Below are 14,077 nucleotides of genomic sequence, written 5' to 3' on the forward strand. Positions count from 1 at the left end.
TATGCAGTACCAAAAAAGAAATTTAATAATTGATATGATACTAATAATTTTAAAATAATTAGAATATTTTGAAATTTAAAATCTAAATCAAGACATATTAAACTTTATTATTATTATTTTTACACCGTTGATCAATTCACTGATCCTCTTCTTCGTCATTTTCCTTTTCCTGCACATTAAAGAAAATTAATGACAACAACTTAAACTCGTTGGTAAGAAAATTAAGACAAATTAAATACCATCTACCACTCATTTTATAACAAAAACATATATTTCTAAATTCAAAATCGGAACTAAACTTTTATATGAGTTAAACTAAAACAATTATTTACATTTTACAAGTTAATTTCACAGACAGAAATAAAAATCTAGCAAAAGATAAACATGGAGGAAGCGCATCTGATGCCGCAGCCAGGATCATCATCTTCTTCTTCTTCTTCTTCTTCTTCTTCTTCTTCTTCTTCTTCTTCTTCTTCCATTTTTGATCATGACCACGTTATCTCGTAGACCCTACCAACAAATAGCCCCACGTGTCAAATATTTTTAAAAAAAGAAAGAGCTCCTACCATCAACAGCTAAGTTTCGGACACGTGTCCGAACTAGAGAGTGAGTAAGGTTTAGGCCCACACGCTGGATCTGACCACCGAACTAACCGTAGGGACCACCACCTTGGGAAAAATGCAAAAATGGTCCCGTTGGGTCCACCCATTTCTTCCCTATTGGGTCCCGTGCCCCACATCACATGACATGACAGTGGCCCGTTTGGCCCATCACAATGCACGGTCCACGGAATGCCCTCTTCCCCTGCTTTTTTGGTTCCAGTGTTGACCCACAACTTACGTGGACCCCACCCTCCGCCTAATCTATGACCCCACATTACACGTGCACATCTTTTACAACACCCGTCACGTGCACACGTGCTTCCGACTCCTTGCACCCCTTTAGGCCTTTGACGCCTCCTAACCTTTAGGCTTCGCTCGCTCGTTCGTTCGTTCATGGCGGTTGCACCAGCTACGAAGCCACCAATCAGAGGTGTATGAAATTGGAAACCAAACATAGCAAGGAAGGAAAAAGAAACACTTTTTTTTTTTTGCGTTCTTCCCTTGTCATGGTTGCCAATCAATGCTTCGAAGATCGAGTCATGAACTGAAGTTCTTGTTTATCATAAATCTCCAAAGAAAAGTCTCTGAGCATCTGAGTCGTTGTCGTAGTAGTGGCACTGGCAGCAGAACTCGAACTCGGTGCCATAACCGACGTCGTCTTAGCCGCCTTGGAAACAGGAACCGTACAACTCGTAACTGCTACATTACTTTGAAGTTGACTTGGCGTTGCTGCTTGCAAGGCGGACACGAACGACGATATGGGCCGAGCTGAAATGTTAATTACCGGTGTAGCTGTGGCTGGGAATGTGAATATATGAGGCTGAGTGGAAGGCCCGGCCATGGATGCCATAGGTGGTACCATGAAGAAAGCTCCTGGAACGACGGTGTTTGACGGTATGGCCCAAATTGGAACCAAACCCTGCGGCAAAACAGCGGCTTGTTGCTGCTGCTGCTGTTGAGGAGTAATAACAGGAGCCAAACCAGATGAAACTGAGACGGCGTCGTTTATGTCAACGTACTCGCTATTCGCGGGTCGTTTGTGCTTCTTTTTACTAGGGTCGCCGGGTTCAGGGTTAGCGTTCGAGGTTGTTGGGATTTTAAGGGTCCCATTAACCGACATAGCGATGGCGGGGACGGTACCGGTTCCGGTGGCAGCTATTATCGCTGGTTCAGCGTGCTCCAATAGCCAGCGAATTGTTTCCCCATCCGACTTGTGACCTAATTCTCGGGTCAGCTGAAAGATCCGAGCCGCACAAGTAGCAGGAATTCGGATCCTCCGACCACGTCCCTCGACTTTCGTGTGGCGGTCCTTCGTGGACGCTCGTTTCGGCCCGGCGGGTGCTGCCGTGACTGGCGGTACCGGTACACCTGACGGCACGTGCACCGCCACGGGCATCGCGCCTAAAGTTGTGTCTATGTCAGGCTCTTCTTTGGGGTTCTTCGACGGTGCGGCGTCTCCACCGCCGCTGATGCTGAGAACAACTGCTCTGGGATCCGCATCCTCTTCAGCCTCAAGTTTATGAATTGCAGCCATTAGTTTAATTTAAGAAGAAGCACAAAACCACGTAAAACGAAAGAAAACAAAGAGGAGAGAAAAACGAAGGCTTGAATTTTATAAAGAGGATGAAGAGGAAAAACAAAATACTGTGGATTACATCTTACACGGGGAAGTCCTTTTGTACCGACTTTTTAATAATTTCGAACAATAGATAAAACTCGTTTTATATTATAAAGTGATCAGCATTTAGTCTTACTGTGATATATAATTAAATATTTTTATTTTAAAATAGTAAATATTATTACGAATTTATTTTATTTTTATATAAAACAACTTCAAAATAAATTAACAAATAATATTTATTAAATTTAAAAATACTAAAATCTCTAAAGTTTTTTTTTCATTTATATATAATTTTTTATAAAAACATTTTTATGTGGTTGATCTAGTTAAAATTAAGATTGAGGTTCTTTTTTTCTCTTAATATCTTGATGAAAAGAATCTACGGTTATCTACCGATTGTGGACTGTTGGACCCGCTAGATGATGACACGTGGTGGGCCCCGTTCCACAGGATTATTAGAAATCTGATCGTTCAGGGTCAAAGTTGGTGATGCGTCCGAATATCCAATTTGCAAATTCTATCGGTGTTTTTTATTCCAGAAATTTATTTGGTAAATGTAGTCTTTATGTATTATTTTAAAATGTTCAAAGGTGGCATCTATTTCATGTGGATGTATTAAAATAATTAAAATAAATATAAAGAAAATGGGACACACATGTGGTAATATTTTCATTAAGGTATTTTACTTTTTTTAAGGTGCAATAAGCATAATATAATTATAAATATAAGTTTGTGTAATTACAATTAAATTATTATTATATAAACAAATAAGAACTGATAAAAAGTGAGCTAAAGTCAACAAATTGATGCTAATTAAACTAAAACTCCCATACAAGGAGGGTGTAGCCTCTAAAATCTTAAATTAGTAAAGATAAAATTACACTTGATCCCTTAAAAATAATAAAATTTGAATTAATCTTTTAAAAATTATAAAAATATAAATTATTAAAATGAAGAAATTATATTTTTACTATTGTAAAAATTATAATTTAATTTCCGCCCTCTAATTTTTTTTTTTACTTCACCGCTGCATATATAATGAGAATTAGAGACCTAAGCATGAAATCGTGCATGATAAATTTCAAACCTAATGCTCAAGACTTTTCAATGTCAAACAAACATCTTTCAATATTATTTTTTTATTTATAATACTTGAACTTAAAACTTTACTTGAAAATATTAAATTTTTAATTAAATTATTATCTTATATATTGTTAGTGAAGTAAAAACCGCACAAACAAATATGGGTTAATACCACTTATTTTTAGAGTGTATTTAAATAATTTAAAAAATACTTTGATATCATTTTAAAGCCGCTTGTAGAGTTCTCTTACTACACAAATAATGAATAGAATAATTACCCATGCCCAATTACTTATTATTACTAATACTGTTTTTTTTTTTCCTTACAAAGGTTAACTGTCCAAGAAAATCGAATCATTCCAATTTGCATGGGTGACCATGAGATTAGTGCCCAAGAAAAACAAACCCATGTTAAGTTTTTCAATATATTACATTATTATATTTACCTCACTTGGTTTAGATGTATTTTATTATTTAGTTGAGAAAAGTATAATATTATCTAAAAGAATATGAGAAAATATTTAATACACTGTTAATAAAATTTGTAAATTTCGCAAATAGAATTAAAGGTTGACAAATATTTTAATAAGTATAATATTTATTTGAAGAATATTTTATTAAATTATCATTGTTATTGAATATAATTTTAATAATTTCTTCAATATTAATTAAAAATGTTGATATGAAAATTTATCAAACTTTTCCAATAGATTTTAAGGTATTGTATTCTCATATTTGTTATAGAAACTTAAATGTTAAATCTAACAAGGCGAAGTTAGGAAAAAATTTTAGGGTCGAAATTAAATTATCTATATTTTTATAATTTTAAAGAATAAAATAAAAACTTATCATTTTTAGGAGAGACAAAATAAAATTTTATCTTTACTAATTTAAACATTTTAAAATTTTAAAAAGCCAAAATAACAAATTTTCCAGGAAATAGGCCTCTGAAATCTAACACAATATAAATGTAACTAGTATTTTTTTCCTTCAATCACTTATTTGAATAAATCAATCTCAATTTTTATTTTATTTATACATATAATTTTCTTTTATTAAAAACATTCTAGTTAATTTTAATTCTATTAATATACTATTTATATTAAATATGATAACCAATCAATTTATCTATTATTTATTAATGTATTAAGTTAAAATATTATATTAAAATAATTTAAAATAGATGTATTTAATATACATACTTAATATAAAAATGTCAAAAATTAAAGGGATGAAGTTGATCAAAACTCTAAAAATGAAGGGTAAAAACTTTTAAAATAAATATTACAACTGAAATCTGACATTACACTAGCAAAAATTGGCATTGAAATCAACCTTATATTTTGGAATCTATTGTAAATGTATAATTACATGTTGAAAACAAACTTCAGGAGCCAAATGTATGAATGTAAAAATATTCCCAAAATATAAAAATGATTTTAACCAAACACTCTAAAAGAATTGTGTTAGGTTTTTTCATAAGATAAGGGTCCAATTTTTCTCATTAAAATATAGAAATACATAAATATATTCAAAATAATATTTATTATTATATAAAAATAATACAATTAAAATGAAATTCGATTAATGTTAAGTCAATCAAAATTTTCTCAGTATAATGCAAAGTTTGTCTGTCAGTAAAAAATTCAATTTTATGCTGAGGAAAAAAAAAAAAAGGACAAAAAGAGCAAGTGAGGTGTGAAGGACCAGTTGGAGGCGTGGGGGCCAAATTCTGGTATTTGTAGGAAGCATTAAGCATAGGAGGGAGGGGCGGTTGAGGGGTTTCCCCCAATCCCCACCACCATGCATGCGGGAGGTACCTCTGGTGGTTCAACTTTGACAAATGGAAGTCCTCCATTACTTCTCAAAATGCATCCCCCCCTTAACAAATGATCATCACTCCTTATTATTACTGTTAATTTTTTATATCACTATTCACGCCCACACCACATGTTTTAAAAAACTACTGTTATAAACTGTAATATAAACACTTAGCTGTTCACAACTTCTTAGAACTTTAACCCAACAAATTAAATAAAAGGTGAGAGATTTTTTTGGGTTGCTTAGCTGAGGAGGGATGCCGAATGCTTGATTCTCAAAAACTCACGAAATGAGAAACTGGGAATTAGGAAAATATGGAAATGGAAGTGAAACAAATGTTTTTTTTTTATTGAATTTTCGTAAATACCTAACTTATTTTATTACTCGACCAACTTTGTTTACTTTTTTTTCCAGGAGAACTTTTGGAATAAGTGGCAGGGAAAATGGATTAATATGAAAGCATAAATGGTAAGCAGAGTGTATGGGTGTCTGTAACAGACCAAGACTTAAACATCGAGCGACCCTGTTGTCTTGTAAGTTGTCGCCTGTAAAGGTACTCAACCAAGCTGTGGTGTACGGCAACAGATCTAAGGTGGGGGCCAATGCCCTAATCTGTAAATCCGACGGCTCCACCACTAATTTACACCCTTATAGTGGACCCTACCACATAGGACTCTTTCAGGCTAGGTAGGGCCCCTTTCAAAGCAATTGCTAGTGTGGTGGGATCCCACCATTTTCACTGATCTCGTGAAGGAGCAAAGCACCATGAACCATGGGACCCCAACCAAACCAAACCCCCTTCGGTGGTGGTGGGGTAGTATTGAGGGTAGGCCACAATGGGGTATGCCCACTGCCACCCCACTTGCCAGTTGCCTTTTAAAAGTGGTCCCCTATCAGTTTCATCTATTGGATGGGGACCCCTTATTGGGTGGGGCTCCATTTCCCATTTATTTTTTCTGTTTTAAGTGAATTTTAAATTTCTTTGTGGTCTCAAATGTGTGCGTGTACATGTACCCCACTGCGCCACATGTGTTTTTTGCAGCTGCAACGAGGGGACGGGCAGATAGGGCTTTATTAGCCTGTATCACACCACAATCCACTAATGACATTGGGGCACCCCTTTTTGATTATTTAATACATGAGGGACGCTTCATCTTTCTGGTGGGACAATGGGACCTCACTCCCCTCCTCTACCCCCATCCGCTCTTAATAGTTTGGACCACTTCTTTCTTTTTGGTTTAATCAAGTACAAGGGGTTGATTTACAATTGAAACACAATTACAAAGTTTGGGTCAAGTTTATGATTGGCATTTCCCAAAGTGCCTTCTTTTTTTTTTGGCTTATTTGAATGTGAGCTGACAAGTTTCGGATCACATTAATTTCCCTCAATTTTAAGATGTAGAAATAGGGGTTGTTTAGATATTCAACCTGGAATTTGCTGTTAATTGAGACTTTATTTCAATGGAAGTCTTTTATCACTGCATCATAGGCTCAGTTCACACTGGTATCTTATAAATTTGGTTAAAGAATACAACAGCAACAAAAACATGTATCCGACCAAAAAATAGAACTCACTGCCTTGAACCATGAATGCTTCCAGCTTCACTCGTTAAGATCCAGACATAAGTGTACCTTGTTTGAGCTCCAACTACAAGCTCAACAATTTTTTTCTTCCAAAAAGACAACATCGAATATATTAACTCTGCCTATATTAGTTTGATCAATAATATGGTTGGCATGATGTCAATGAATTCAAGATATTTTAAGGGGAAAGTGTAACACCCCCGCACCCGATACCGTCGTCGGAGTCGAGCACGAGATGTTAACGGACTTAATTCATTAATTAAACAGCTCAAACAATTTATTTTAGAATTTCTAGACAAGCTGGCTAACTGCGTCACAGTCGCTAAAAAATTCATATCTCGAGTTACGAAATTCGAAATCCAATTCCGTAAATTTTCGTTGAAACATAACTCATATATCTACTTACTAATTTTTTTCTAGAATTTTTGGTCGGGCCAATTAGTACAGTTTATTAGTTAAAGTCTCCCCTGTTTCAAGGTTCGGCTACTCTGACCCCTGTATATTACGAATCAGATATCTCCCTGTACAGAGTTTCAATGACTATACTGTTTGTTTCTCATAAAACTAAGCTCAATAAGGATTTCATACATGTAATGTAAAACTCCTAATTGTTTTTTTACAATTTATGGTGAATTTTTAAATTCAGAATAGGGGATTCAGAGATCGCTCTGACCCTATTCCACCAAAACTTAAATATCTCATGAAATATAACTCATTTACCTGTCTTGTTTCTTCCATATGAAAATAGTCTCATCAAGCTTCGATTCCATAACTTATTCATCATTTAATTCCATTTCTACTATTTTTAGTGATTTTTAAAATGCACGTCACTGCTACTGTCTAATTCTGTTTTGTGGCAAATTTTACCTTTCTAAGGATTTTCATGGTTTAGTTAAGACATAAAGCATACATGTTATCATATATAAACTTGATTAGCCATTTCAATAGCTAATCATTCTCAAACATTTCCATTCCATCCATGGCCATATCGTAAGATTATACACACAAAATGATTGGAATGCTATGCATGCCATATTTCCAAAAATTTCAAGTCATTATACCGCGATTGTCCAGTGATAGTGTGAGCGTGCCTCCGACCGTCCCGATCTCCAAATTGACTTGTCAAAACTACAAAAAAATGAAAAGGAGGGAGTAAGCATAGATGCTTAGTAAGTCCACATGCAAATAACAAATAATTTAGCAAAGCAATTATACTAACCAACATTAGCATAATATCACCAAAACATGTATCACATTTCTATTCATCATTCATCATCTTACCATATTATTGTTGTCGTATCAAGTCTCAACCCGAGGGTTAAGTACATACATGTCCAAAGTGTCCATTCCAGAACACTTACCAATACGTCACTTGCATCTTGAGTATTCTTCCATTTCACTAGAATTTTACCCGTTGAACACATTGGAATATAACTCGGATACATGGAAAGTTTACATATAAGTGCCACATATGTAGCCAAGCTACCATGTAACCCGCCCATAAGCGAACTCGGACTCAACTCAACTAGCTCGGGCGTTCGCATCCATAAGTGAACTCGGACTCAACTCAACGAGCTCAAATGCCTAGTTACATCTCACGAACTCGGACTCAACTCAACGAGCTCGAACATTCGCATCCATAAGTGAACTCGGACTCAACTCAACGAGCTCGAATGCCCAAATATCCTAGTCTATTCCTAAGGTTCAACGGGACTTTCCTCGTTCGTATTCCTTTACCATTCTCCTTGGAATACCAATAACGATACTTCGGTAGTCTTTCACATTTTTCACATAATTCATAAAATTTTTGCATGTTCTCCAACAATGACCACAAAGCATAGAATTGCATGATAACAATCATAATATCTTATAAATAGCATTAAATGATTTAAAATAACGGTTATATTACAATATTTACATAAAAACTTACCTCGATACAAAATGAGAATAGTCGATCCTATTCCTCGTAAACTTTATTTTTCCCCCGATCTCGACTCGAATCTCTTTTCTCTTAATCTATAATACCAAATTAATTTATTTAATACACACATTCATCAAAACAGCCCCTAGTACGAACTTTGGCAAAATTACCATTTTGCCCTTAAACTTTCACATATTTACACTTTTTCCTCAAGGCTCGTAAATTAAACCTCATCCTATTTTCTTATGTTTTATGACATGTTGATCATTTTTCCCTTCTATAGCAACATCAAATTCACACTCTAACATGTATTTATGAATATTAGGTATTTTTACCGATTATATCATTTTACTCGTTTTTACGAAAAATCACTTAGCAAAAGTTGTTTAACACAATCTCAAACGTCATATTCTACCATAAAACATTAAAATTCATACATATCATCCATGGGTAAAATTTTAAATATAAACCCTAGCTCAAAATATTGGTAGAAATAGGTAAACCGAGTTACGAGGATTTCAAAAATGTAAAGAACATTAAAAACGGGCATAGAAATCACTTACAATCAAGGCTTTAAAGTGTTGAAACCCTAGCTATGGTGGAGAGCAAAATTCAGCAGCAACTTATGGAGAAGATGATCATTTTTGTGTTATTTTTCCATTTTATTTCATTTAACATCCAAATGACCAAAATGCCCTTCCTTACTAAACTTTCAAAAATTTCATGTCCAATTTTTGTCCATAAACTTAGAAATTGGTCAAATTCCTATTTAAGACCTCCTAATTAATATTTCAAAGCAATTTCATACTAAAACTTCTAGAATGCAAGTTTTGCAACTTATTCAATTTAGTTCCTAACTTCAAATTAAGCACTTTATGCATAAAATTTCTTCACGAAATTTTCACACAATCATGCAATCATATCATAGACTTCAAAATAATCATAAAATAATTATTTTTATCTCATATTTTGTGATACAAAAACTACTATTCCGATTAGGCCCTAATTCGAGTTATCACAGAAAGAATCTGTCTAATGTACCTGCTAGGGTTCCAATCAGTGGAACAGGCTCCAATAGCTTTTCAGTATTTTCAAGTGTTTGCCTAAAGACAAAATATAGATTAGGAAAGGTATCGGAAAAAGAAAGACATAAACTAGGAAGTAAGTACGTGAAAATTTTACCAACTACTTGGTGAACTTGTTAAAGAACGACTCTCTCTTTTTACCTAGATCAAATACTTCAAATCAGCAAAGCTCGATTTTAAAGATGTTAAGCCAAAGGTTGATAGTTTGAAAATTATCTAATGATTCTAATTTCTAACATCATCCTTTCAGAGCAAGAATGATGGAACTGTTGCTTTCTTCCACCCTTCCTTGGTATCGTAAGATGTGATAGAAAGCCCATTCCAATAATGTCCACAGCCACAGAAAGAAATCAAGGAATCCATGATCTAATACCATATCTTCTAATGAAGTTTTGTATTGCTTTTCAAAAGTATTTCTGGAAGAAAAGTAGTGCAGAACAAGCTACTTTTGGCTGAAATTTTTAGCTTTTTAGAAATGCTCTTGAAAAGCACTTCTGAAAAGAAGAAGCTAAAATTTTTAACTTTTTCTCTCCCAAAAGCACTTTTGGTGCTTAATTACTTTTTCACCTCTCCAATAACATAGTATTTCCCCTTTTTTTTCTTGGTACTTAATTACAAATGTGTTAAAATAATTAATTAAAAATAAAAAATATTTTTTAAAATACTAATTACAAATATTTTATAGTTATATTTAAATATTTAAAATATAGTTTATATATTCTAATTAAATTTTATAAATAATTAATATTTATTGCTTAAAAATATTTAAAATTTATATTTTATATATTAAAATATTAACAAGAAGTTATAATAAATTTTTATATTCTTACTAAAATATAATAATATTATTAATTTAAATATTATTTAAATGTATATTTATTACTTGATAATAATATGTCTAAAATAGACATTTTATTTCTCAAAAGTACTTTTTGACAGCAATGCTAAACACTCAAATTTTAAACAAAAATTTTCAAAAGCACTTATCCCACACATATTCCCTGAGCTGCTTCTTCATCGTTTGCAACCCATCAATGAGTCTATCATCGACATCGCCAATCCTCTCCTTGACGTCTTCCATGGACTCCTTGAAAGTGGCGACTCGATCCTCCAAAGCTGACAACAAGTCCCTTGATCGACTTGCTTTTCTGGCCCTTCCTCGGATCTCCATTGGCTCATTCTGACCAACGACTTCTTTCGACATCCCAACAGTGCCTTCGAACCAATAGCTCGGATACCACTTGTCACTAGGCTAGACCTTTCGTCTCGCAATCAGTGCAGCCTTAGGTGATTCGCTCGTCCAAACTCGCCTAAGTCAGCCTTTACTCGAATGAGGATTTCTTAAGAACTCCTCCAAGGCACCAAATCGAATAGTGGAAGCAAACTTATGCCAAAAGAAGCAACCAAAGAACAACAGAAAGCTACAGAAAAGATCGCACACAAGATATTTGAGTAAATGCTCTCAAAATTCTATTACTCTTAAGAACTCTCAAATACAATGGATGATTTACAAGTGAGGGGGAAGCTCTCTATTTATACTTGAGCTCCCCAAAACCGACGGACAAGATACATTTACATTGACAGTCGAGATTAACCATATCCCATGATTTAAGGGATTTACAAGATATCCCTAAGTGGCCTCGTAATAAAGAGGACCTTCCCGAGAATAAATATAGCTCCATTAACACACTTCTCCGATAAAATCATAGAGAGAGTACGCCTTTCAATAGTTGAAGCTGTAAAAGGAAAAATTGCAAATTTTGGTGAAATTTCCCCATTAATTTAATATAAGTAATAAATCACGAAATTTTAACAAAATAATCACTTTGAGGCTTTATAATTGCATGCTGTTGTTTACTTCTCTGCACCCATAATGGGTCAGATATCATCCAAGCACTCTCTCCAAATCGGCTCAAAAGGGAAGCCCCCAACTTTATATTGTAAACTTGTATCATCAGAATCTTTCCAACATTTGGTGTCTCTCCTCCATGCAGAAGCATTTTATATCCACAGTTCTGGCATAAAGCTAATCTAACCGTCACACTCATATACAGCAACTACCAAATTACTAGGTGAAGGCTTAACACCAAAATATTAGAAACAATAGCTTAGGTGAAGATTTAGACTTTGCTCGGTATGGTGGAAAGAAAATTGGAAAGATAGAAAATTGAAGGGATAAAAAACTAGAAGGATGGAAAGCATAAATTTTCTTTCCATACGTGTGATTGGAAGGAGAGATGGAAAAATGGAAAGAAAAATGAAAGGCTCATCTTTCCAATTTGGAAGGATTGATTTTTATGTATTGGGATGGAAAATAGTGATCTTACTATTTTCTTTTCTCTCACTTTGCTTTCCAACCAAGCACACTCAAAATTTATTTTCCTTTCACTTTTCCCCTCTGTCCCATCCCTCCACTTTTCCACCCAACCTTTCACACACCATTAAAGTGGATATCTCAGATGATGAATGTTTCTTACTTGGTAGCTTCCTAACAGCAATAAAACTCCATCTCTTATCACCATAGTATTGCTCTGCCACAACTTCAACCAAAGTTCCCAAGTCCTTTAGTGCAGATATGTACAACCCATAAGGGAATGACAAAGGGTCAGCCAAGCCAGTATGGCTCTCTTCAGGGGCAGTATCGATTATATGCTCGTTGATGGCAGTGAGTGTGCCCAAAGTTGCAGTTACTGCATAAGTGTACCAAATTGTTCAGTAAGGGAAAAACTACAGACAACGAAAAAGAAGATACAACTTGAGGAAAACTTTTCATCTTCTTTACTTAGATATGCAGACACCAAAGAAGAAGGGGATGGGGATGCCACATTTAAATATTTAATTGGATCCTAATTCCTAATAAAAATATACTCAAAACACTACAATTAAAGTGCTGTGTGCTAATACATTTCTTTCTCAGCTTCAGAAGCAATCAATTAGATGATTAGTTTAAATCAAGTAGGGGGAAAGGGTAGGGGAACTCTTTATCAGTTTCTAAGCTATACATAAGTATGCAATGTTACCAAAGTTTCACAAAAACCTGCTTCTGGACCTATCTGTGAATTGGAGAACCTTTCAGGAAGCAGCCATGTCAATCCCTGTAGGACAAACTTCAATAACAGCATAAGATACCAATACTCAAAATTCAGAACACAGTCCAAAGTCTTTCACAAAACCTTGCTTGCATTACAAGCTCAAACATAAAAATCCATAGTACATAAATACCAAAAACTTGGGAGATATATTATCCACAATGGTATCAAATATTAAATCTACCAGAGCTGCTAACTGGGAAACTGCAAATTTGCAGAGATAATCATGGTATACAATTACGCTCCATTTAATGAGAGCTTTCTGATCCAATATCTCAAATAATACATGTAAAAGGCAATTTCTTTGTTCTTTTCATTTAATTTTGCGTTGCAAATTGATGTTCCTTCATTTTGCATTTCATTTATGGCAAAAGAAGGTAGAGACAGTAGCCAAAATTTAGACAAGCATAAATGAAACAGAGAAAGTCAGCCGCTCTAAACTAATCAACCATATAAGATTCTAATATTTGGCAGCACAAGCAGTAACAATAGATTTAATGCACTTGAACGTTTCAAAAACCAAAATTATAATCGTCATCAACTTAGAACAATATAAAATTAGCTATAACCTGCCGAAACAAGTGGAAAAAAAATATACATAGAGAAAAGCTTACATTGGCAAGAGATTGCAAGGAGTGCACATAGTCTTTGTTCCTCCTAACCCATGTCTTATAAGCCTCCATTGATTAACAAACTTTAACAAGTAATCAAAAATTAGAAATTTCAAAACACCAACTCGTTGAGTCACAAACAAGCCATTTCATGGTCAATCTTTATCGAAATTTGAAATTTTGGAAGAAACCCAGATTAGCAAACAGCCAATCAATCAACTTTTTTTTTTTCATTTGGCAATTTAAACGTAGACTTTTGATTCTGCAGAAGATAAACGGAAGTATTTACGAGAAGTCGAAGACGGAAAGGGTGTATCGGAAAAAAGTGAATGAGGAGGGTGCGCCTCTTTGTGTACTTACCAAAATTGTGTGTACATTGTACTGTAATGTAGGATATCACTGGTTTCAGTTACGGTCTGTATTTTTCGATGAACCCAATTGATGTAACATAGCACGAATTTTAGCTGCGGGGATATAACACTCTTGACTAGAGGTGATGGAAACAGACAATCCATCTTTTATCTCTAAGGGTGTGATTAGATAGAATGATGCGTGTATTTGTTATTAGTGTAAAAATAATATTAATAGTAAAATTAGATATTCTAATAATATGTGTAAAAATAATGCTACTTTTGTATTTAAATGAGTAAGCATTGACTA

At 34.3% G+C, this 14,077-nt stretch overlaps 2 protein-coding genes and 1 long non-coding RNA gene across 4 annotated transcripts; all 3 read right to left on the bottom strand.

The window, feature by feature from the left end:
* Positions 1 to 252: 252 nt before the first annotated feature.
* On the bottom strand, positions 253 to 2,320 carry LOC108473622 (transcription factor TCP9). The gene is made up of 2 exons (XM_053021864.1): positions 965 to 2,320; positions 253 to 510 (listed from the first exon to the last, which is right to left on the bottom strand). Exon 1 carries the CDS (start codon positions 2,134 to 2,136, stop codon positions 1,120 to 1,122), a length of 1,017 nt encoding a protein of 338 aa, XP_052877824.1. The 5' UTR covers positions 2,137 to 2,320; the 3' UTR covers positions 253 to 510; positions 965 to 1,119.
* Positions 2,321 to 7,632: 5,312 nt separating this feature from the next.
* On the bottom strand, positions 7,633 to 9,283 carry LOC128284062 (uncharacterized). The gene is made up of 3 exons (XR_008274374.1): positions 9,196 to 9,283; positions 8,642 to 8,727; positions 7,633 to 7,839 (listed from the first exon to the last, which is right to left on the bottom strand). It is a non-coding gene; the product is annotated as an uncharacterized LOC128284062 (long non-coding RNA).
* A 1,309-nt stretch (positions 9,284 to 10,592) lies between these two features.
* On the bottom strand, positions 10,593 to 13,965 carry LOC108473434 (peroxisome biogenesis protein 16). 2 transcript variants are annotated; one of them, XR_008274373.1, is made up of 5 exons: positions 13,421 to 13,965; positions 12,755 to 12,812; positions 12,195 to 12,407; positions 11,543 to 11,732; positions 10,593 to 11,453 (listed from the first exon to the last, which is right to left on the bottom strand). XR_008274373.1 is itself a non-coding variant. In XM_053021577.1 (4 exons), exons 1-4 carry the CDS (start codon positions 13,487 to 13,489, stop codon positions 11,335 to 11,337), a joined length of 459 nt encoding a protein of 152 aa, XP_052877537.1. In that variant the 5' UTR covers positions 13,490 to 13,965; the 3' UTR covers positions 10,593 to 11,334. The 2 variants fall into 2 exon arrangements, 1 of the variants encoding a protein (XP_052877537.1); XM_053021577.1 differs by lacking the exon at positions 11,543 to 11,732.
* Between the last annotated feature and the right edge of the window lie 112 nt (positions 13,966 to 14,077).

This window comes from Gossypium arboreum, chromosome 11 (genome assembly GCF_025698485.1).
Source record: "Gossypium arboreum isolate Shixiya-1 chromosome 11, ASM2569848v2, whole genome shotgun sequence".
Lineage (NCBI taxonomy): Eukaryota > Viridiplantae > Streptophyta > Magnoliopsida > Malvales > Malvaceae > Gossypium > Gossypium arboreum.

What these genes read in the sequence shown, in the direction of transcription:
- LOC108473622 (XM_053021864.1), bottom strand. Translation starts at nt 2,136, where the DNA reads ATGGCTGCAATTCATAAACTTGAGGCTGAAGAGGATGCGGATCCCAGA.
- LOC108473434 (XM_053021577.1), bottom strand. Translation starts at nt 13,489, where the DNA reads ATGGAGGCTTATAAGACATGGGTTAGGAGGAACAAAGACTATGTGCAC. An exon ending in CCTTGCAATCTCTTGCCAAT is followed by an intron (nt 12,813 to 13,420) that starts GTAAGCTTTTCT and finishes TTTGTCCTACAG; the next exon opens with GGATTGACATGGCTGCTTCC. An exon ending in ACAGATAGGTCCAGAAGCAG is followed by an intron (nt 12,408 to 12,754) that starts GTTTTTGTGAAA and finishes ACACTTATGCAG; the next exon opens with TAACTGCAACTTTGGGCACA.